Raw genomic sequence first — 22596 nt, 5'->3', positions numbered from 1 at the left:
ACTTGGATATGCTGTATATAAGGACACAACTGGCCACTACAGTGAAGGGAATGGTCGTGTTTTGCTACAATGGAATTACTCTGTGGTTTTTTGCTCTTCTGGGGCTGCATTCAAAAGGGTTCACTAAAGTTTCTTTCCAGTGTTGAAAATGTGATTTTCCTCAGACAGCATGGCCATGATGGCTTAGGGGTTCTGGGAGATGTGGGCCCAAAAAGTAGCTTTTACAGGCTTTGGGGCTCTTATCAATCACAATCTAGGGGGCAGGAAGAAGGAAATGGAGGAAAACTGACCACACCTCGCCTGTTCATTTAAAAATCCCAGTTTATCGGCTGCCTGGCTTCCCTACCTTGCTCATTTCCTTGTAGAAGATATCTCGCAGATTCGAAATATTCTGGAATATGTTCACGTAGCAGGCAATTCGACTGGAGAGCAAATAAAGAAATATAATTTTTAAAAACCCACCCTGACTATTAACAGGCAACAACATAACTATGTTACTGTATACTGTAGTATAATAATAATAAGCAACAACAGTATCATTCAGAAGCTGAGATTGGTAGGGACTCTGTAACAGCTTATTTACACATACAGGAAAATCACAAGAATTTCTTTTATTTCTCTATTTCAGATGCAAGTTAGCAGCTACCTGCTCTGATGGTCCTTCAGGGGCAAACAAATACGTCTCACTTTAAAAAAAAAAACACCCAACCTTGTAATGTTAGGCTAGGTGGAAGGGATTCCTTGCCACATACTAGAAGTGCTCAAATTAGGGGTGGGAGGCATATAACTTAAAGACTACATTTGTGGATCCCAAGGCACCCCTCCTAAAAACCTTACACCATCACATTTTATGACAACAATGAAAGCCCCAAGCAAAAAGTGCTTAAAGCAAACTGCCACCAAGTTTCCTGAAATACACTGTAAATACACAGTCCTCCAACTGCAGCTGTACATTTCAAGAACACCTGCACCTTGTGATTCTGATTGTATTTGTAAATTACTCACAAAGCCAATGGACAATATATACGTAGAGTTCCCAGGACTATAGTTTCAGATGGTAAATGGGGCCGGGAGTGGGTGGGTGGAATGTTGGAACGCCCTCCCGAAATCTTCCTGCCCATGGAAAGCCAGCATGCGAGAGAAAGAAAGCTTTTCTCTTGATGTGTTATCTTGTTATGTACAATTCTTTGTATTTATTTTGTTGCTGTCCTCATTGCCCTTGTTTGTTGTTTTGTGTTGCACTGTGCTGTAGGTTTTCTATTGATGTGTTATCTGGTTATGTGCAAAGATTCTTTTTTTAAACAATGAGGGAGCACTCAAGACGTGAAAGGCTATCATCTGTGGAATGGTATGTCACATTATTTATGCAGATAAATCACATTCCTTCATGTTGGTAGCCATTTGGATTTATTCTAGAAAACTATTTTCAGAAAACCTTTCCTTCATTTTCAGCATATTGCATGATATGCATTGAGAGGTTTAAGGCTTGCACAACTACGCTGGCACAATTTCAGCATTAATTAATAAAATGCTGATTCGTGCCATTTGTGGGTGAGTGGTATGTGAATGTGTACACATATACATGAAATGCTACGGAACCTTCCAAACAGAGCTAGGGAACATTTTTGTGTTTTTGGTCTCTAAGCTGGCTGCTGGATTCTGGCACCTGTAGCCCTTAAAAACAGCATTTACAAATGTACTCACAAATAGAATGTTAAGCTGAATAAAGCAAAATTGAATGAAATCTGATACTATCTAAGGAAAAAGCTGTGGTGACACCAAATGTGGGCCAACCAGTGAAAACTGCAAGTGTATGCTGCTTATTGACTCTTTTCATTCATGCCTGATGGATGATAAGGAACAACATCATGTGGCCACATTTTCCCCACAACACACAACATTATGAAGTACGTGGATTATGTAGGCTGTTTACTTCTCTACTGTATTCTTACAACAATCCTGTAAAATAGATTAATTGGGTAAGAGTGAATGCCCAGTCCGAGGTTAGCTGACTGACCTTGTGGCTAAATGGAGTTTTCCTGATTTATGGCTGACTGGCACCTTAATCACTGGACCGTGCCCCCTCTCAACAGGTGAGACTTTAATCAGATGAGCCACAACAATGGCAGCTGATGGAAGAGAGCAGGAAAGTTCTCAACAAAATGTCACCAGGCATTTGAGCAACTCAGTGTTTACAGAAAAGGATCAAGGCCTGGATGCAGGATTGCTGTTTTGGCAGCAAACCTCTGTCTCCTCCTCCTCATAGCCCAGATCGCTATTAATTTACTAAAAAAGAGAAGAAAAGCAAGAATTTTGATCCCTGGATTTTGCTGCCATCATGTGGTCACCTCTTCCCAGTACTTCTCCAGTTCTGGTTGTGAAGCAGTCCATCTCACTGCTAGTCTGGCCAATGGCATTTTGTAGTTCAAATAGGCTCGGACAATTCTTTGTATTTATTTTGTTGCTGTCCTCATTGCCCTTGTTTGTTGTTTTGTGTTGCACTGTGCTGTATTGTGTTGTGAATTGGCTGAAGGGTTAAGGAGTAGCAGCCAGGGACAACGGTGCCCATAGAGTTCAGCAGCAAAGTCTGCTAATGATACCTATAGATTGTGAACCTGACTGTAGTTTTTACCTGTATGTGTCTAAAGAAATACCAATTCTAGGATTCCAGGGAGAGGTTAAGCACAATTATACTGTATTTAAGTTAGTTCTTGCCCTGACAATGGGAATCACATGACACTCGCAGTAATGTGTAGAAGGTGCTACTGCTGCTTAGATTGACATAAAACAGGAATGTAATCAGTAATCCTTCTCTTAGCTAAATTCTGTGAACATTTGCAACCTTCATGTGCCCAGATCCACAAGAAAAAGCTGCCACACAACCTTAGCTCTGTTGTCAGGGTTTCATCTCACATAGAATGTATTTGTGCATGTAAAGGATCTGTTCCTCCAATTTTTTTTTCATGCTGTGAGACAGCAGGATTGTGAGATGAACGGTCAAGATCAAGAACAGAATTGTCAAGATCTAATATCGAGATACGGATTTTGTCTTGGATTAGTTCACACATCTATGTACATCACTTGGTGAGTAGAAGCTAAAAGCATGCAAACACCCTGGTGTGGTGAGGTGTCCTGACACTTCCCGTAAGATCTAGGTCAATAATTTTGTGCAGGTTAAGTCATTATATGAAGTTGTAGTCATCAAGCATTACCTATGATCTTGTGAAACAGCTCTTAGGATTTAGCTCTTGTGGTCAGATGCCTTTGTTCTAGCCATTGTAAAGTCTTTTGACTGCCTTCTGTCCCCTAGTCTGAAAACTGTTGTTTGTTGTTTTCAAGAAGATCATCTCCCCTAGTTCTTGTTTAATTGGCTCAGCTGCAAAAGCCTATGAAATGTATCAGATGTATTTTCGGAGCAGACAGTTGAGTTGACCCTCTTGCTGCTATAAACTCAGATCTCTTTGCTCATGACCTTGGAATAAAGTCCTGGCTTAGTCTTTATTTTGCTTGCTATCTTTCTTTATCCAGTTCTGCAAATGATCACTGGCGCCCTGCTTAGATAGGAAGAAACAATGCATTACAATAGCTGGCTTGCTATCTTTCTCCCCACTTCTGGCCTTAGTTTGTGCCCTGGAGTGTCTGTCTGTATTTTGTCTTGGGCCAGCTACCCAGCCCAAAAGCTAGAAGATATGAATTCTTCAAATGTCATCAATATACTGAACAGATGCTGGGTCAAGGGATTTTCTTTTAATTTCAGTTTGCTACCTGTAAAATTGGTCTGTTGAGCGCTATTCTTTTGTGAGAATAAATCAAATAAAGTGTCATGGAAACAAGAAAAAACACTAAAACAGGTCCTGATACCTGTGGTAATGGTGCCAGGCTGTCTTTCTCTTCCTGGTTTAGATCTTGGCCACTTGCTCTACACCAAGGCCTGGGAAAGTAATTCTTTTGGAATACAGCTCCTAGGATCCCATCGCCAACAAGCATTAACTAGCAAAGGTCAACTAGCTTGCAACCTGAGGATGTCACTGACCATGCGGGCTGTAACCATTCTGGAAGTACTAACTCCAAAATATTTTTCCCTCCAAGTGGCATACTCTTCAACAATGCTGGGGTTGGGGTGTTGGACTCCGGTGTAGTTCAAAATCCATGTATAATTTTTATGCTGCCCCCAATTTATCAACAGAGCATCAATAGTTGGTTCACTCATACAAACACACACACACACACACACACACAGAGAGAGAGAGAGAGAGAGAGAGAGAGAGAGAGAGAGAGCTCCCAGCACTCTCCCCAGCCACCACATGGAGCCACCATGACAGGAGAGGGGGTCGGCATCATCAGACCGGGGGGCTGCTGCACGGCCAACAACAGAGCCCTGGGTAAGCCCTGAGACCCATCTTTCCCAGGCCACTTCCAGGAGAATAGCTGCACAATATTTATTGAGTCTCTCTCTCTCTCTCTCAAAACAACAACAACAACAAACCCCCACAACTGTGTATAACTAAAACTGTGCTGCTCAGATCTGTGCAATTCAAGAGAAAAGAAGTGTATTTCTTTTTTTCTGGAAGAAGAAAAAAAAGGTCCCAGGGCATTGCTAACCTGAAAATCACAGTCTTTGACCTGATTGCCAGGCCATAACCCTAGGTGCCAGGGAGCAAGCTGGCAAAAAGGTTTCCACTCATATTTTGAAACAATAGTATATTGCTTCTCATACTCTGTGGACCAAAGACACCTTATGCCCCAAATCCTGTGTCTGTCCGAAGATGGACTCTGCTCTTGGTTCTGAAATAATTTTAGATTGAATTTACAATGCACTTTGCCTCCCTTTCTATGTTGAACTGAGGCCAGCACCATCCAGAGGTTAAGCAGAAAAGAACACTTTGTCCTATATTGCTGAAATATCTGCCTCTATTGGCAGTTCATATTCATGTCCAGATGTGAGACGCTTTTGTGGCTTACCTGCTGTAAAGGACCGGCAGTTCCTCTCTGAGTTCTTTGTTGAGTTCCTCAAACACAGCTTGGGCTTTACAGAACTCCTCTTCAGCCTGCAGGAACCAAGAGTTTAATGAAAGCAGAGGAAATGAAAGCATGAACCATGCAACCAAATTAATGTACCCCAAACCCTGGTCATCACCTTTGCCACCAGCCACGTAACCCATACACCTGGCCCATTATAAAATAGCTCAACGCCAGGAAGTTTTTCCTCCCAGAGCCAGGTGGAGAAACTATGGAGGGAATTAGAAAAGCTCCTGCCATCTTTCTCCATCTGCCATTTTCCTCTTCACTCCTTTTCTTGAGCAGCTAATGGTCTATGGCAGTGTTTCTCAAACTTTTGGATCTTACATTCCACCATCACAGAATCAAAAAGCCCACTTCCCCCCACAATAAGAACATTTTAAATGCTTATAAATATTAATTCCTCCCGCTTCCTTTATTGTCCACATTTCCATCAGTTCTTTCTTTACCCTATCCATTACATCCATATGTTGGAAAATACAGTATTGGATTCTATTTTCCATCTTCTTGCTTCCCTATAATCTTTTTTAGTTTTTAATCTTCATCGACATGAATGCATGCTCTGTTATTTTTATTATGTTAATATCAGTATCTACTATTTTTGAGATTAAATTTCGGGATACAAGTATAAAATCTATTCTAGAATAGCTATTATATACAGAAGAAAAATAAATATATCTTCTTTAATCTCCTTTCAGCTCTCTGTGCATTTTGCCTACAATCTCTGTCGCGGCATCTGTTTGTCTAAGGAGAAAAATGCCAGCATTCCTCACAATCAGAGGAATCAGTATTTATTTGATTTTACTTAAATGCTGCCCTTCTCCCTTTGCAGGGATTGAAGGCAGCTCACAATGAATTCATACAACATAATCAAATACAATTAAAAGCACAAAAGGAACATAATATTTAACAAACCACAATTGAACAGATAACAACATTAACCATTTCTGCATGGCTGTATCTGAAATGTTGGAAATACAGAGAAACCAAAGAAGCAGCTCCCTTGTACCAGTTCACACTCTTTGTTCCTAGCACCTCTCCTGCCAGTGTTAGGGAAAAGGTGACCCTCAGGCAGAAACCAGAGTCTAGGAATATAGTAGAGAAAAGGAACATTTTGAGGGCCAAGGCCAGTTTCCAATTTTGGAAGAGCTTCAAGAGCCACATTCTCACAACACGCCAGATTTAAAGACCTATGCATGGGTCCAAAACGGGCAGGGCCCAATATAATTCTTACCCACTTGGATGCTTCTCTGCAAGGAACAATTTAGTTCTATGCATGTCTGTTCAGAATGAAGGCCAAGTGTAACAACTCAGAGGGACACAAAACAGCAAATCACTTTTATGCCTCTTGGAGATAAAGGAGTGGGGTGTTGCATTCTTTTGAATCCTACAGATATTTAATAGCTCTGGTGAGTGATGCACTATTTTATAGACACAGCTCTAGATTCTGTCCATATTACACAGTCTGCCCACGTAACTTCAGATTTTTTTCCAATGAGATTGTGAAGTTGAATCTATTTCTTTTAGAACCCTGAGATAACTGGATTGCAGAGTAAGATCATGAACTAAGGTCGTGCCACACAAGATGACATTACAATTAGAAGCTCATAGCACATTTTCTCTACAGAGACATAATTCCGTATGAGCTGAACAATCAGACTTGCAAATGAAGCCTGTGCTTACCTCCCAGTAACCAATCCAAAATAAAAGTAAGCTCATTTGCAACATGTGTAGCTTAGGAAATCTCATGGCTAAGATAAAAAGATGTCTTTATCCTTTCAGGGCAGCTTTGCTGCTAGTTACATGCATCTGATTTGGCTGACAGACTCTAGAACCCAAAGATAATCAGAGATGTGAGGTACAATACATTCTTGACTAGAAGAAACCCTCTTCCTTGACCCAGCTCTAGATGGATTTTCCGGGTAACCTTTATACCTTTGCAATTTTCACATCATCTTTCTTCTTGGCATTCTGCAGAGCCTCCAAATGATGCCTGCTGCTATCATAATCCACAAGCTTCCGTCCCCTCTTACCTATTCGCTCCTGTAAAGAAAGGGAACACATGAAAGGTGAACCTAATAGTCCTCCCTTTCCCCCCCTCTGTGTTATAATCACAAGAACATTTTATCAAAATCTCCCACTCTGAACTGAAAATTAGTCAACCAGTAGTGACACCAGTCAGAACATAGGAGGGAGACAAGATGACAGTGAGGTGATGCAGAATAATAATTTTGTGATGTGATGTCCTTTGATTCTGGAATGCTGGTGATTGTAATGTATAGCTTGTGTTGTTTATATAGTATATTGTATGATAAAAATCCTAGCAGAAACTGATTTCATCCTCACAAACTTCTCAGTACAGTATATTTTAATCACCTTTATGAGTAGTATCTAATGACAACAATGGCTGAAGTTTGAGACATAAACTGCAAAGGATAACATTTAAACCTTCCTACTTCTAGATCTCTCCCACCCCAATACTAATAATCTGTTCTTGCTGCTGCTATTGGTGTTAGTTCTTCATCATTAACACCACAATAATTAAAGAGTATTATTTTAAGCACTTTAGGAATATATATATATACAGCAAAAAGAGGGTATACAAAGATCAGAAATATGAGAATTCATTGAATTTTAAGTTTAGAAACTAAAAAAAAAAATCTCATCAGAGTTCCACATTGCATTCTAGCTATTGAATATTGCAAAGTCAATCCTGAAAGTACAAACCTTAATTTCATTGAACTGGCTCAAGTAATTCTCCATGGTCCTGACTGCCTGATCTGCCAGTTTCTCCTCATAATCTTCCCACAGAAGGTCATTGCTCTGCAGATTAAAAAAAAGGTGGAGATATTTCAAAATGCCTTTGCAGTGTTACACACCTTCACACGTGCACCTCCTGCCTCTATCAATCTCTCTATCTGAGGTAAGCAACTTGTGGCCCTCCTGATGTTGTTGAGCAACACCATTCATCATTGATATACTGGCTAAGGCAGATAGGATTTGCAGCCTGTAAACATCTGGAGGGCTACAATTTGCTCACACTTCAGCCAGTGTCCTATATTCAGTAATCATGCAGTGGAGGGGCAGTTGCATACGTGTTCCTGTGGCTTTGGCGCACCACCCATTCTGCGCTTTATCTCTCACAAGAGGAAACGTTGACCACTAATTCCCATAGTGGTGCTGCTGCTCCCATCAATCTTGCAGTCCTTTCCAATGGTGCAGTGGAAAATCTGGAAATTCAGTGCTTGTCATGATATATCCCACAGACACACAGCCCCAACGGGAGAGTCCCCAAATGCAAGCAAGGTGGATCGGTCCATACTGACAAATGAGGAACAAGTCTGTTGTAAAGCCAGCAGCTCTTAATGGCCCATTCAAGATCGAATTGCCCTCACATATTTGGCATTAGAACAAGAATAATTTCCCACAATGTATTTATTACTCCTGGAGGAAAATCCATTTCTTTACCCATCACTATGATAGTTTCAGCTAAACACTGCAGGAACAGAAAGACCTGGTGGGAGGTGGTAGATAATATCATAGTCCGGGCTAGTCAGAAAGTTTCAGGGCTCAACCCTGTGAACTCTGACTCCGCTACCTCACTGGCCCTCTCTGGCTCATTTAAAAGACAAAGAATTTGCTGGAAGATCAGAATCACAGATGTCCTACCAGAATGGTGGGATAGCTCAAGAAAGCTAGAGTTGTGACAGCCAAGGAAGGCCACGCCGCAAATCTTAATACAGCTCCAAGCGCACCCTCCTATTGCCTCAACTCCAACCTGCACATGGAAATAAATATACTGGGCTACCTTTGCTCTTATAGAAAGTGCTCCATTTTATTTTCAATTTCAGGATGTCCCCGACAACAGAGGTAACAGAGAGGCCCCAGACTCACTTGTACAATGGCTTTCAAGTCTTCATACCCGTCCCATTCCTCATTGTAGATTTCTTGCAAGGTCTCAGAGACTTTTTTGGAGCTTTCATGCATCACTGCAAAAGGCAACACAGAATACAGCAAAAGTGGGACTGTAAGTCATCATGACTGTAAGTCATCATGAAACTTGGCCAAGTCATCCTCCTCACTGAGTTAGCAACTGAAATTGTGTAAAACCTCTGGCCTTTAACCAAGGTGGTCATCCCATAGGGTAAGCTGTTTGTCAGATAAATTCCTCTATGCTTTTGTGGCCCTTTTAAAATCAGCTAGTGGATCCTCCCCACCTCCGTTCCTTCTCTGAGGCAGTTTATGATGGCGTGGTGAAAATAATCTGAGCTGTGACAAAAATAGAAATAAGTGGATTTGGCTGTGGGAAGTTTCTCGACTGGTCCTTTAAGAGAAACCAAAGAAAACAATATTATTTATTTAAAAATAAAAAAAATCAACACAACACTTTAGCTATAGTCTATCAGAGTCTTAAAATAAATTTCATTTTTCCTGCCTCTTCTCCAAGGAGCAGAGGAAGAGTTCAATTTGCTGATATCCTGAAGTGGCTTACTTATTAAGCCATTTCAGTATATCAGAAGGAGCTGGACCACATAGGGTTGCATGCCATTTGGATGAGATGATTGTACGAAATGGCATATCACACCTCCAATCAACCCCAAGGGACCCTACTTAGCCTACACTAGCCGGCTCCAAAAGAATCATTGTAGACAAGGCCTAGGTTTGGGGACAACAAGGCCCCACACAGGCACAGCCTAGTGTGTGTGTGTGTTTGTTTAATTCTGGTTCTAGAAAGGTGAAGAAAGAGGCAAGATTGCTTGCACAAGTGACTCTCTACCACTAGGGTGCAACAGAGATAGAGACAGCCAGCAGCTTTACTGCCTAAAAATCAGCTTTTTGGCTTTGTTGCCTCATAGACAGATATTCTCAGGCTTGGCTTCTCTTCATCTCATGCCTCTTTTCCCTCCTCTCTTTCTCCCGACGAGCTCTTCAGTCAGAGAAAGCAGGCTGCATTTTCTCCCTAACCAAATGTGTGCTTCCCTTCAGTACCTCTCAACATTGTAATGATGATGCCAAGCTTCAATTTCCCTATTTGCTAACGTAAGATGCCCTACCTCCTAACCTCTTATAAAGGGAATTCTGCGTGAGATGTGCATGAATTTTGGTGGGAAAGCATTTTTACTTGAAAGACCAGGGTGGCCTCATTATTGCACTTAGCCCATTCAGACCTAAATTCAAGTCCCTGTCAGCTGTGGCTGTTTACCATTTCTTTGCTTAACTAACTTCATGGAGTTGTTGCTTGGGAGAAAAGAGTAAGAAGAGCATATATATTCTTAAGAGGTCCGGGGGGGGGGGAGGTGGCATCATTTTTTAATGGACCTGTGTAGACTTGGAGAGAATATGACAGAGCGTCTGTTAAAAAAAAAGGGGGGGGAGGCCTCCTCAGCAAACCTTTCTGAGCAGACAGGAGAACAGATGAGATTGAAAGAGACAAACAGATGGAGACGCTCTCTCCTATCTTGATTTTCTACGCTGCTTGATTGTGTAAGGAATTGCCTTCAGAGGCTGTGGTAGCTGACTTATTAATGTTGCAAAGAGATCAGAGCTAGAAGTTGGCTCTCTGTACCTTTGACTGCATTGAGGAAAGCCTTAAGGTCCTTATAGAGTTTGTGACCTTCAGCCTATAGAAAAGAAAAATAAAGAAGAGACTCAGCAAATAATACTGCCAGATGTGTGAACTGTACATTTCTGCCTGTTGTTTCCAATCCATCTCTTTAGGTAGTTGGGAGGACCCTTTCCATCCCATGTTGAAAAAAAAAATCAACAGGCGAGTTGCTAGGCTGTACTGTTAGGCCTACCCTCAAAGGCTTGCAGTGGGGCCTTCACACCTCACTGCCTTGGCTTGTAGGAAAGGTGGCTGTATGAATGTGCCCCCCCCCAGCACATGTTTCTAGAGATAGACTGGCTGGAGCTTTTGTTTGCATGTTCAGAACAAGAAATAGAAGATTCCCAAGGAGTGGAGCCTGTTCCTTTCACAAACAGAGCAATTGTTCAGAACTTTCCTTTTGTGGACTACAACTCCCAGAATCCGCCAGCCGGTATGTCGACAAAAGTAACTTTTCTAAACTCTGCATTTGCTTCTAGGACCAGGTCACATATATCTTAACTATAGATTTCTTCCTCATAGTGCCTCCTCCCTCTACTTTAGGAACTACAGTATTAAGAATTAATATATAAATATAAAGAAATTCTCAACTCCTCAAGTTGTCCAGTTTGTATCAAGCAAGGTGGAAAAATCCAAGGAAATCCTGGTGCAGAGGTGATTCTAATTCGAGTAGGCTAGAAAAGTACAGGGGACTTCACAACATTATACCCTCCGTCACCCCAACATCTAAAGAAAGCAGAGGATCTCCCACTCTAAGAGAAAAATGACCTGCTGCTGCTGGAAGTTGAGTGCACTTTGCTCAAACTGTTCATCTTTCGTTTCCACCGTTTTCCCCAGTTTCTGCAAAACCTGAGTAGACAGAGGAATAAAAATAAAAATAGCACACTGTTGACATCTTTTCTTATATATAAGAATATATATATCTTTTAAATTATAACCCTTCCACCACAGTTGAGCTTATAAATAAATAGGACTACTAAACAGTGTTAAAACAAATGAAAAGCCAGAACTCAATATGTGACACCTTTCATGTTATCTCATTCTGGTTCTGAGAAGAGCTTCAGTTGTCAAATGCTGACTTGTCATGCAGCTGTTAACACCTGCAAGAGAAACACACCCTCCTTCATAGGCTTTTTGACCATGCATTTTAAACAATTTGTTGACTGTTCGGCTGCTCTCTGCAGCTGCACACAGACAGCGGTGGCTTGATAAGAAGGAATGCTAAGCAAAGGGAGCAGGGGATTAGGAGAAACACTTGAGTATCCAGCATTTCTAAGTGCCAAAAACAGGTGACATAGAAATTATCTGTGTCATATTTGCAGCAGAATATAGAGTCTGAGGGCGGGTGACTTCTTTCAGTCATTGTTTTGAAACCTCTGTATTGCACCTACATGGCCTCGGGTCCTACTGGTTCAGAACCACTGCTCTAAGAGGACCCAATTTTCCATTTTGAACTTCTATGCAAATAAGAACGGGAAACCAGGGTCAGCATAATCACTAAAGTCACTTCCTATTGCAGATAATTGTGAGCTTGGGGGTTCAAGAGAGGGCAAAGGAAACCAATTCTTTTCCTCAGCCAGTTTCATCACTACCACACTCAGGTAAAAACATCTAGAATTACTAGTTTTGGTAGCACTGAAATGTGAACTTGGTCTCTGAGGCTGAAAGGGTAAGAGATCTAAAACCATGCTAAGTTTGACACAAAACAGTCCCCTTGTATTTGTTGGCAGCTTGTCCTTACCTTTCAGGTTAGATTTTTTTTGCTCACTTTATTTAATTTTCAAGCTTGTGTTTCAGGAGGGAGAGGAAACCTTTATATTACTGTACTTCTGCTTTTTAAAAAGTGACTGTCATAATAAAAGAGCCTGCCTTGTTTGCATGCCAACAACAATATTTACATGCCTTGGGAGCTATATATCCTGCCTTCAGACATATATATCCCTTTTTGTGGTTTCTTTCACCCCTTCCTACCCCATCTCTTATCCTTAATAATGCCAGGGGAAAAGCATGTCCTTACCATAAAAGGATTGCCTTCGGTATTTATCAGGACCAACAGATTGACTTCTGGGCAGTTATAGGAAACTAACCGCGTCTCCCAATCTATGTGGCCTGTTTACAGTGATACTGCACTCTGCTAATGTAAGAAACACAGGAACTGCCTTGATGGAACAGACCAAGGGTCCTTTTAATTTAACATCGCTAACAGTGAACCCAAAGAGACACGAGGCAGAAAGAAGCGAAAGGAGATCCCAGAATAAATTTCGGAAGGCACATAATGAGAAGACAAGTGTCACTGTAAAAGACCATAGTGCTAGAGAAAATGGGAGGGTGTAGGAAAAGAGTAAGACCTGATATGAGATGGATTGACTCAATAAAGGAAGTCATGACTTTCAGTCTGCAAGACCTTAATAGGGCTTGTTAACGATAGGACTATTTGGAGGTCATTAGTTTGTAAATCAGAAATGACTTGACAGCTCATAAGCTCTAGTATTTCTACTGGAGTTTTCGTTACATATGCGGCAGAAAAGGAGCCATTTGTAGCTCTTCACAGATAGAAAACCTCAAGATTTCAGTTGCCACCAAAGAGGCTTTAAAACCCCACAAATGGACAGCACAGAGACTGGCCTCCGAGGCCTACTCTATGGGCCAGGCTGGTTCCTTGGGGACCTCACGAAAGAGCTGGGACATAAGCAGCATTTTCAGTGGGTGTTCCCTAAGGAAATGGTACCATTTGAGAAAAACAGCCTTAAAAGGGAGCACATAATGTTTGCTGAAAAACTGAAAAGTAGATGACAAATTTTCTTTCGGGTGATAATCCTAATTAAGTCACAAAATTTCAGATTTTAAAGGGACCACTGGGGAAAAGAGATAGCAATGATTTTCTGTGTAATGAAGGTACTATATTTATTTAGCCATCATCTCTTGTTCTGACAGTTCAACATGCAAAATACAGCAGCATTTTGCTTGAAAAAGATGAACAGATATGAGGACGGCTGCAATGAGTCTCTTCTATATCACATCCTGATTGGTGCACAGTGCTTTACTGCCTCAGTCGTGGCAGGAAATGGAGCCCCTTCCACCCACATCATGTTATAGTCTTGTTGTTGGACATTGGGGAGTCATGGTACATGGCACCTCATAATTACCAAGATATTTTGCCCCCTGAGGCAGAAAATCCTACAAGCACCTCTTTATTACAGTCCCTGGCCATAAAAACACACCAATACTAAATTACGTAATAAGTATAATCTCCTACCTGAGGTAGAGACCCCACTCTGCCTAAGATCCAGCAGGCCCCTATAATCAAGGTTTTCTTACTGCACCATAGAGATACTTTGTATGTGAAGAAACTGAAAAATACAGGAATGTGGGACTTGGACTCTATCTGGAAAAATCAAGCTTCTTTGTGAGTGCCTGAGAAATTGTCTGGGAGTTGTTAATGGTCAGTGTCTGCTTGGTAACAAGGAGTGGGGGACACCTGTGGCTTATCTCTTGAGAAGGAGGCCTTCAAAGCCAGACTGGCTGGCCCACTGGTGGTACCCTGTTAATTGGGGAAGTGACTTCAGCTGTGAGAAAGCAGAGGGGGACAGAAAGCGCTCTGGTCTTCTTGAACATTTGAGGAAGCTTGATTGGTAAGTTATCTGGCAGGGTCTAGTATTGGGCTTTTAATGTACGAAAAGGGGTTGAAAAATGATTTTAGTTGGCTTTGTTTAACTCAAGTCTCAGGAGATGCTATGTTCTGGTGCTGTCCTGCAGTAAAGGATGCACTCTGTGCATGCCTCAGAACCATGCTGACTTCTATATTACTCGGCCAGTATTAAGTAGACTAGTTTAGCTTTCTTATTTTCTGGTGTGTCTCCCTGATTACCTTAGTTTTGTTTCAACATTATTTTTGCTTGAAGTGCTTTTTTGTCCTTCTACAGTATTCTTTAATACAATATAAAAGCTACTCCAACCAACTGCCTGGCTTTTTGGCTCAGAGGTTTTGTGGTATTATTAACTCCAGGCCTTCCCCTTGACCATCTATCTGCCAGGAGTCTTGGTTCTGTTGTGAGTGTGGGGCAATTCTACCCTGCAAGATGAGTGTACTGGTCCTAAATGCCTAGCTTTGTAGGGTTGTTGACTCCCTACAAGAACTACCAAGACGGGTGAGTTGGAAGGCACAGAGGCCAGGCCAGTTTCATCATCCTAACTACAACCCATTCCCCTGCCTTCTCCCACTCCTGGACAGACAGAGTGGTGTGGCTGAGCATCTATAGAAGTGCCCCCTGAACCTGGGCAACCTTCACAACCCATTTAAGGGGAGACAAGCTGGCTGTGGTTTTTCTTGCTCATTGCACACACGTATATGTGATTCGGCAAGCCTCATCTGCACACACTCCTTTTCAACACTGTGCAACAAATATTGCATTCTGTTTATGTCTCAGAATAAAACCAGGAGCTTTCTATAGTTCCCCACATTTTAACTCTGTAGTTAACATTAGATGAACAGAGTGGCTGAGAAAACTTCAAAAGCTAGGGGCAAGAAAGACAACTACCTGCTGGGTAGCTGTATTAATTCACTCTGCTCACCAGATAGTGCTTGAATAACATAGATTTAAACTAGGATGCAAATGTAAGTTAGAACCTGGAGGGTAATCAAATACTAGATACGTGGAAAGTTGAGTTGATACTGTAACATAAATAGATTGGATGTCAGTACATTTTGTGTTTCTCCTCCGCTTCCTTTCTCCCCCATATTCCCCTTTACCCTCTGTATCCCTTACCATATATATATATATATAATTAATTCTGCTCTGGATTTCGACCTCAGCAGCCAGCCTTTCCAACTTAGCACACTTTGCACATATAAGCGATAGTGTACAATACTCCAGAACCATGCTGCTTCTCATTATTGGTTTGACTGTGATGGCATCGCTCAAAGAATAGTAATTCGGCGAGGGAATTGTTAAAGATGTATAGCACCATTCAGAGGACTGCATTTTGTGGGCTCTCCCAGAAGAAAAACAAGACTTTACAACCAATTTCCCCATGAAGGGGTGTACTCCACAGTGTCTACCCTGTCTTCTGTAAAGCAATCCTTTGTGTATTATATTCAGTGGCAAAAGCACATAGCCAAATAAGTAGTGCATTAAGTATAATGTTGTGTTCTTAGCCTCTATTTTGGTCACTCTTTGATGGTATGGAATGTAAATGGAGTGAGTAAATTAAATTGTACTCTTCTTCCTAGTATTTTTGCTGTTCAGAAGAGCAAAATAATTATACCTTATTGTGAAAAGGAAGCTACATTTCTCTCTTTGGATGTTATCGTGGAAGGGTAAACCACATGTACATGCATAAATCTCCTGTATGCTTAGTTTTATCACATGATCACACAGTTTCAAGGCAACCTTAATATGTGAGGCAAGTGAAATAAGGCAAGTGTGTTATTAGGAGTAGTGTAGCATGTGGAGCTACCTAAATCTACTACAAAATAATGCAGAATAAATACCAAGATTTATGTATTTCTTTGTAAATATGTTTTGCTTCACCTTGTCATTAAAATGCTTAAAACAGCCTACATCATTGAAAAGCATTAAATCAGCAATCATGAATACAAACTAAATGCAGAATCTTTTGGAAATCTGGAAGAGCTATGTTGGTTCTGGATAGAGTTCTATAATGCATCAAGTCTTTCTTTCTTTCTTTCTTTCTTTCTTTCTTTCTTTCTTTCTTTCTTTCTTTCTTTCTTTCTTTCTTTCTTTCTTTCTTTCTTTCTTTCTTTCTTTCAAGCATTCCTCATGTCACCACATAATTAACTGTTCTCAGTGGCGGTACACAGAGGAGGGCCTCACTAGCAGATCTTAGTCAGTTGGCAGGTTTATATAAGGATGGGCAGTCCACCAGATATCTAGGTCCCAAGCCGTTTAGGACTTTGTAAGTCATTGTCAACACCCTGAACTCAGACTAGAAGTGTATTAGCAGCCAGTGCAAATCCTTCAGAACTGGTATCATGGAGTTTCTGAAAGATGTTCCTGTTAGCACTGTAGCTGCTGCATACTGTACTTGCTGCAGCATCTGTGGCATCTTCAAGGGTAGCCCCACATAGAGTATGCTGGAGTACTCTAACAGGGAGCTTACCGGGACGTAGATTACTGTGGCCAGGTTATCCCTGTCCAGGAAAGGTTATAGCTGAAAGACCAGTCAAAAGCTGGCCCCAGGCACTTTGAGCCACTGAGCTCACTTGAACCTCCAGTGATTCCAGATGAATCCACAAGTAGCTCCAAACTATACTTCTGCCAAAGTCTAGCCCTCTCAGTCACCACAGTAACTCCCTGTTTATTCCTCTCTTCAGATATGTTTTGCCAGGATCCTATTTTTTTATTATTTGGACACCAAGCCAAACAAGAAGGGACGTGGTGAGCTAAACCTCAGAAGCCTGTGCTTCAGGGTCAGAAGACCAAGCAGTCGTAAGATCAAATCCACGCGACGGAGTGAGCTCCCATCGCTTGTCCCAGCTTTCGCCAACCTAGTGGTTCGAAAGCATGCAAATGCAAGTAGATAAATAGGGACTACCTCGGTGGGAAGGTAACAGCGTTCCATGTCTAAGTCGCACTGGCCATGTGACCGCAGAAGATTGTCTTCGGCCAAAACGCTGGCTCTATGGCTTGGAAACGGGGATGAGCACCGCCCCCTAGAGTAGAACACGACTGGACAAAAATTGTCAAGGGGAACCTTTAGCTTTACCTAAGCCAAACAAAGACCTAATTCTAGCAGGCTTTAAAAGCCAAGATTTTGAACTCTTTGTATCTGCTGTGTTTTATGGCTAGTCAGCATCACTGTTTTGGTTTGCATTTCCTTTAAAAAAAAATTATTAGTATAGTTTTGCAATCTGCACTAGGAGCCCTCTGGCTTATGGATGATATAACAATGTATGTGAAGAGAAATGTTCATATAAATGTCAAGTTCACACAGTAAAAAATAAATAAAATAACTGGGCCAAGGCAGAATAAAGGAGCAGGGGATGGGGTAGGCAACCATATTGTTTCCTTATAAACAGCCCATCATTTAAACCAGTGTGAAACAGAAACAGAGGCCTCCTTAGTGTGTTTGTACTTCTTATACAGGTCTGGTGTAGCTATGGGGCAACAGGTACAGTGGACCCTCTACTTACGGAATTAATCCGTATTGGAATGGTGGCTGCAGGTCGAAAAGTCTGTAGGTCGAGTCTCCATTGACTTACAATGCATTGAAAACTGATTAATCCCATAACCGGCTGTTTTTGTTCCATTTTTTGTTCCATTTTGTTTTTTTTTCTGGTCTGTAGGTCGATTCTCAGGCTGCAAGTCGAACCTAAATTTTGCGGCCAGAGAAGTCTGTAACTCGAAAAGTCTGTAAGTCGAGCCGTCTGTAAGTCGAGGGTCCACTGTATTTAACAGTTACCCAGCAACTTCATAGAAGTGCTCACACTTCTGATCACCGTTCAGACTATTTTCTTGACCAGAGGCTGGAAGCAGTTGTGTCTCTTTTGCAATATATCTACATACATCCCAACATGACTGTAACTTAACTGAGGGATGGTTTTAGTTCTTTGGCAGTGTATGAAGTTAATTTTCGTGACATGAGTGTGACTCTTCTGAGTGGTGGAGGGACAACGTCACATAGTTGAAGTCTTGGCTCATGCTCTCTGCCTTGTGCCTCACTGAGGAGGACCAGGTGGAGGGAGGACAGGGTGTTTTGTATCACACACTCCTGGCTTGTGATGTAAAAAATGGGAAAGGGTCACTTTTAAGAAGTCTAATGATGATGGTAACTAAGTACTTCAGGAGCTCCTGGAATTAATAACGTTTAATTAGATAGTTTTTTAATTTTATCTTTCCGAGCTCTGTCCTTGACTCCCTTTGAGCTGTTTTTCTGCTGCTGACTGAGTGGGTGAGAACTTTGCCACTAGTGAAAGTACCTCTTGCTTGCGGAAACAAGGTCTTTAAAAGAGCCCGAGCAAACAGAAACTCTGAAGGGTGGCCCTGCAATAAAAATTACAGCCTCTTCCGGTATACGCATATGCTCCCCACATTCCCGTCCCCCCCCAAACAGTTCATTCCCATGGTGTTGTTTTGTCACTGAAAGAAAGGTCCCTACTCCTTAAAATCTTGGGAACTGTTGTGTGTGGGGCTCTTCCCCTGCTGTAGCTTTGCTTTTAGAGCTATTTTGTTCATTTGTCTGTTTTAGTTATGAGGTAATTCAAAGCTTCTAACTGGGAACATCTAATGCAATATGAACCTATAATTGAAAGAACCATAGTCCTAATCTCTATCCTGGAATAAATTGGAACCCGTATGCGGGACAATGTAAGCCATGTTGTGAATAAATGATTTTAAAAAAAAACATTAAAAGGTAGGAGAAAAGTCACTGGACATGCTGGATCAAGCCTAGCATCATCCGGATGATAGGAAAAATGTACCAAAACGTACAGTATATAATGTGGCGTTTTTATAGGTACTTTTGCCCCATCTGCCTTTGTCCAATGATACACACTGAGACATTCACTATTATTGCTCAGGAGTTTGCCAGGGTGGAAGGGCAGAATCTAAATATTATATCTTGTTGTTTGGCTTGAGTAACTCTTTTATATCTATTTTCATTAAAAACCTCGGGAACAAAATTGCCAAGACATTTAAACGAGCCTGCATCATTTGAAAGGCATTTCCTAAAGATTAATAGCAAATTGGTGACAGAAAGACAAGTTCAGGTGAGGAAATAGACACAGGAAATAAGTTGTATTGGGCATTGGAACTGTTGGGTGGGGCAGATATCATACGGCCCATGCTCCACTCTACCCTTGTAAGGATCTTGTCCCTGCAGAATGGATATGTGGTTGAAGGAAGCAGCTTATGCCTTCATTCTACTTTCTGGGCTTGTTCCAGATGAAATTCATGGATCATCCAACTCAACTCCACTGAACCCACTGCCTTCCTATCAATGACAGAGCCCCCAGCATAGCCCTCATTTGTTTAAAGTGGCTGTACTGAAGTTGAAAAGAAAGATGCGGGTTAAGCCCTGGTGCTGTGAAGATGCCTTGTTTTTCCTTAGCTACAGAGGAAAGGAAAGAGAAAGGCAGAAACAAAACAGGAAGCTCCTCCCACAACCTCTTGCAGTGAGTATCATACTTGGGAAGATTTTTAAAGCTGAGAGATGACTTAGGTGGAGGAGTTCCCTTACCCTGCTCTAGGGTCATGGCTAAGCTTCATTTTGTTCCTCAGTCCACTGCAGCTGGATTTTTTTTACATGGCATTGATTTAACCTTCTGTATCACCAATAGTTTGGGTCACTGGTTTGATGGGTTTTTTAAAAAGTAAGCATTTCAAACGTATAGTATGGCACTGAAAGCTAACAGGCCACAATCTGTCAAGGAAGGACTGCTATTTTGCTTGTCTTTTGAAAAGAATCTACTGGCCAACATGGAAAGGGACCAACTAATTAGGATCCACAGGGTGACGGTCCAGAAAGAGGAGGGTAGGAAAATGAAAGCTTATGACAGTGACATTTGACACAATACAAGATGGCAGGTTCTGACTGTCAGGCATCTCCTTGTAGGCCCTACTTCTTCCCTGTAGCTGACCTCACCTGTACAGCACATGCTCTCCAGGCAGGAGACACCTCCCCCCCTCCAGGTCCAGTTGATAATGCCTTAGTTTAAAAGGGACTTTGGCCCTCCAGAGGTTTTGTCCTATAACTCCTATAACCCTTATTTAGCACTACCAATCATAAGGGTCTGTAGACGGAAAGATCTAGAGGGCCAACAGGTACCAGCCCTGATCTCTGGAAGCCCTTCTCTACCATAAACCTCCAGTTCCTGACTGGAGTAGGCAGGACAAGACTGGCAGATCAAACACTAGACAGCAAAATATTCATGCCACCTCTTTTTTTTTTTTAATCTTGCGCAAGATTGTTCAACAGATCACACTTTTAACTGGGGGTTGCCAGTGCTGAGAAGTCATGATGAGAAATCAATAAATGCATACATGGTTTGTGTGAACGGCTGCTCATAAAATAGTTTTTGAACAAGTAGCTCTGTTAATCTGTGCAAGCATAACAAACAAACAAAAGAAAGAATAACAAAATTGTGGAAACAAAGCCTAATTGCTATATTTTCATAGGAGCTTTTGTGGATCCAGCCCACTTCTGCAGACACAAAAGCTCAAAGATGCCACCACATTTTTGTCTCTTGGGGTTTTTTTCCTAGTTTTTTTTTGTCTGATATATTCATGAAACAGCAGGTTATATTATTAATTGGAAACACAGTTGGTGTTCTCTGCCTGTAAAAGCCTTCCCAGTAAGCAAAACTGAACCTTCCTTGCAAACTTCTTCCTTTATAGAAGGACATTGCTTTGTCCAGGGAGATCTCCCATGGTGATGCCTCAGCATTTGATCATGGAGGTGGCTTGGTACTAAAAGGTTCTGTGCAGACGCAACAGAAGTTTGCCCCTTTTATAAAATGGCAATTCCAAAAACCCCTTAATCTTCAACAGGACATAAATCTTCAATAAGCATTAATTCTCTGCCATGGTTGTGCTCACTTTTCTCTAGAGGAACTGTTCTGTCTAGAGTAGGGGTCTCCAAACTTATGACCACGAGGGCCATACTGGATATTTCCAACATTTGCAAGGGCCAAAGAAACAGGAATGTCTGCATGCCCCTTGCGTGCACACACACGTGCATGCACCCCCTGCACACATGCATGGATGCATGCACATGCACCCCTACCCACCCCCTGCTCACAGACAGACAGACAGACAGACAGACACACACACACACACACACACACCCTTCCACTCCTGCATGCATACATGGTTGCAACCCCGCCCCCCCCGTGCGCACACTGGCTGAAGGGATCAGGCCAGATAAAATGGCAAGGCGGGCCAGAAGTGGTTTGGAGACCCCTGGTCTAGAGGTGTAAGATGTGCACACCCCCGTGATTTTATACAGTCAGAATTACAAATGTTTGTATCTTTAAACAACTGCAAATCAGTTAGACACACCATTTCATAGGCATGGAACAACTGGAAGAAAATCCAATTGTTCTGTCATTCAAAGAGAAAAGAGGACAAAAGGCTGCCTGCGTGAGGAGGCAACCGGCCCAAGTTGGCACTGGGCAGGGCAACCTTCAAGGCCTTCCGAGCAGCCAGGGAGAGAGATGTAAGCAAAGAGAAAAGGACTTCTCCTTCCTTTCCAGTTTTGTTCCATCTCTTATTTCAGTGAAACCATTTTCAGAAGTGAAAAGAGAATCCCTTCCAGGTCCTGTCATAAAGCCGAAAAAATTCAAAGAAACGTCTCGGCACCAGTACCTTCTCTTGAGCTCGGCTGAGTTGTTTCTGGACCCGCTTTGCGAACAGCCCAGCGCTTCCCGTCTTGCCTTCTGCCATGGCTGCCCCTTGTTGTGCAACTGGTTTTCAGCATCAAGTTGTGGTTTAATTTTCTTTCTTTCTTACTTTTTTTTTTTACCGTGGAAGGAAGTCTGAGAAAGAAATATCAGCTGTCACTGGGTTTGGTATCCGCCTAAATATTGGTGAGGGGGCGTGCCTGCTTCCTAACTGAATGCTGGGTAAGCGTGGTTTCCTGTACAGGGAGAAATTACTTGCAACACTGGACAAGAGAGCTCAACAGAGTTAAGTCTACTGGAGATGTTCTGTGCCTAATATATATTTTATGTAAAACCTCTAGGAAGCAAAGCAAAGCAAAAGAGCGTGCTGCTTCTATACTGCCCCATAGTGCTTAAAGCACTCTTTGGGTCATTTACAAGTTAATTGTGCAGGCTACACATTGCTCCCCACCACCACCACCCCCGGCCGCCCCAGCAAGCTGGGTACTCATTTTACCAACCTGGGAAGGACAAAAGGCTGAGTCAGCCTTGAGACGTCTACCTAGGATTGAACCCCAGGTCGGGAGCACATTTTGGCTGCAGTACAGCCGTTTAACCACTGTGTCAGGAGGAA

At 42.0% G+C, this 22596-nt stretch overlaps 1 protein-coding gene across 2 annotated transcripts in view; it reads right to left on the bottom strand.

Annotated features, from left to right (window-relative positions):
• The window catches only part of BIN2 (bridging integrator 2), a 39139-nt gene extending 16971 nt beyond the window's left edge, over nt 1-22168 (bottom strand). Inside the window, exons 1-8 of one of the 2 annotated variants that reach the window (XM_020784560.3) lie at nt 21949-22168; nt 11393-11473; nt 10586-10640; nt 8914-9008; nt 7747-7842; nt 6955-7062; nt 4963-5048; nt 347-422 (exon numbers count right to left, since the gene is read on the bottom strand). In XM_020784560.3, coding sequence (XP_020640219.3) covers nt 347-422; nt 4963-5048; nt 6955-7062; nt 7747-7842; nt 8914-9008; nt 10586-10640; nt 11393-11473; nt 21949-22026 — 675 coding nt within the window. In that variant the 5' untranslated portion in view covers nt 22027-22168. The remainder of the gene's footprint in view (nt 1-346; nt 423-4962; nt 5049-6954; nt 7063-7746; nt 7843-8913; nt 9009-10585; nt 10641-11392; nt 11474-21948) is intronic. The other variant, XM_078384616.1, reaches the window with a different exon arrangement.
• Between the last annotated feature and the right edge of the window lie 428 nt (nt 22169-22596).

The sequence above is a fragment of the Pogona vitticeps genome, chromosome 2 (genome assembly GCF_051106095.1).
Source record: "Pogona vitticeps strain Pit_001003342236 chromosome 2, PviZW2.1, whole genome shotgun sequence".
In the NCBI taxonomy this organism is placed as follows: domain Eukaryota; kingdom Metazoa; phylum Chordata; class Lepidosauria; order Squamata; family Agamidae; genus Pogona; species Pogona vitticeps.
This window is presented reverse-complemented; position numbering and strand designations above follow the sequence as displayed.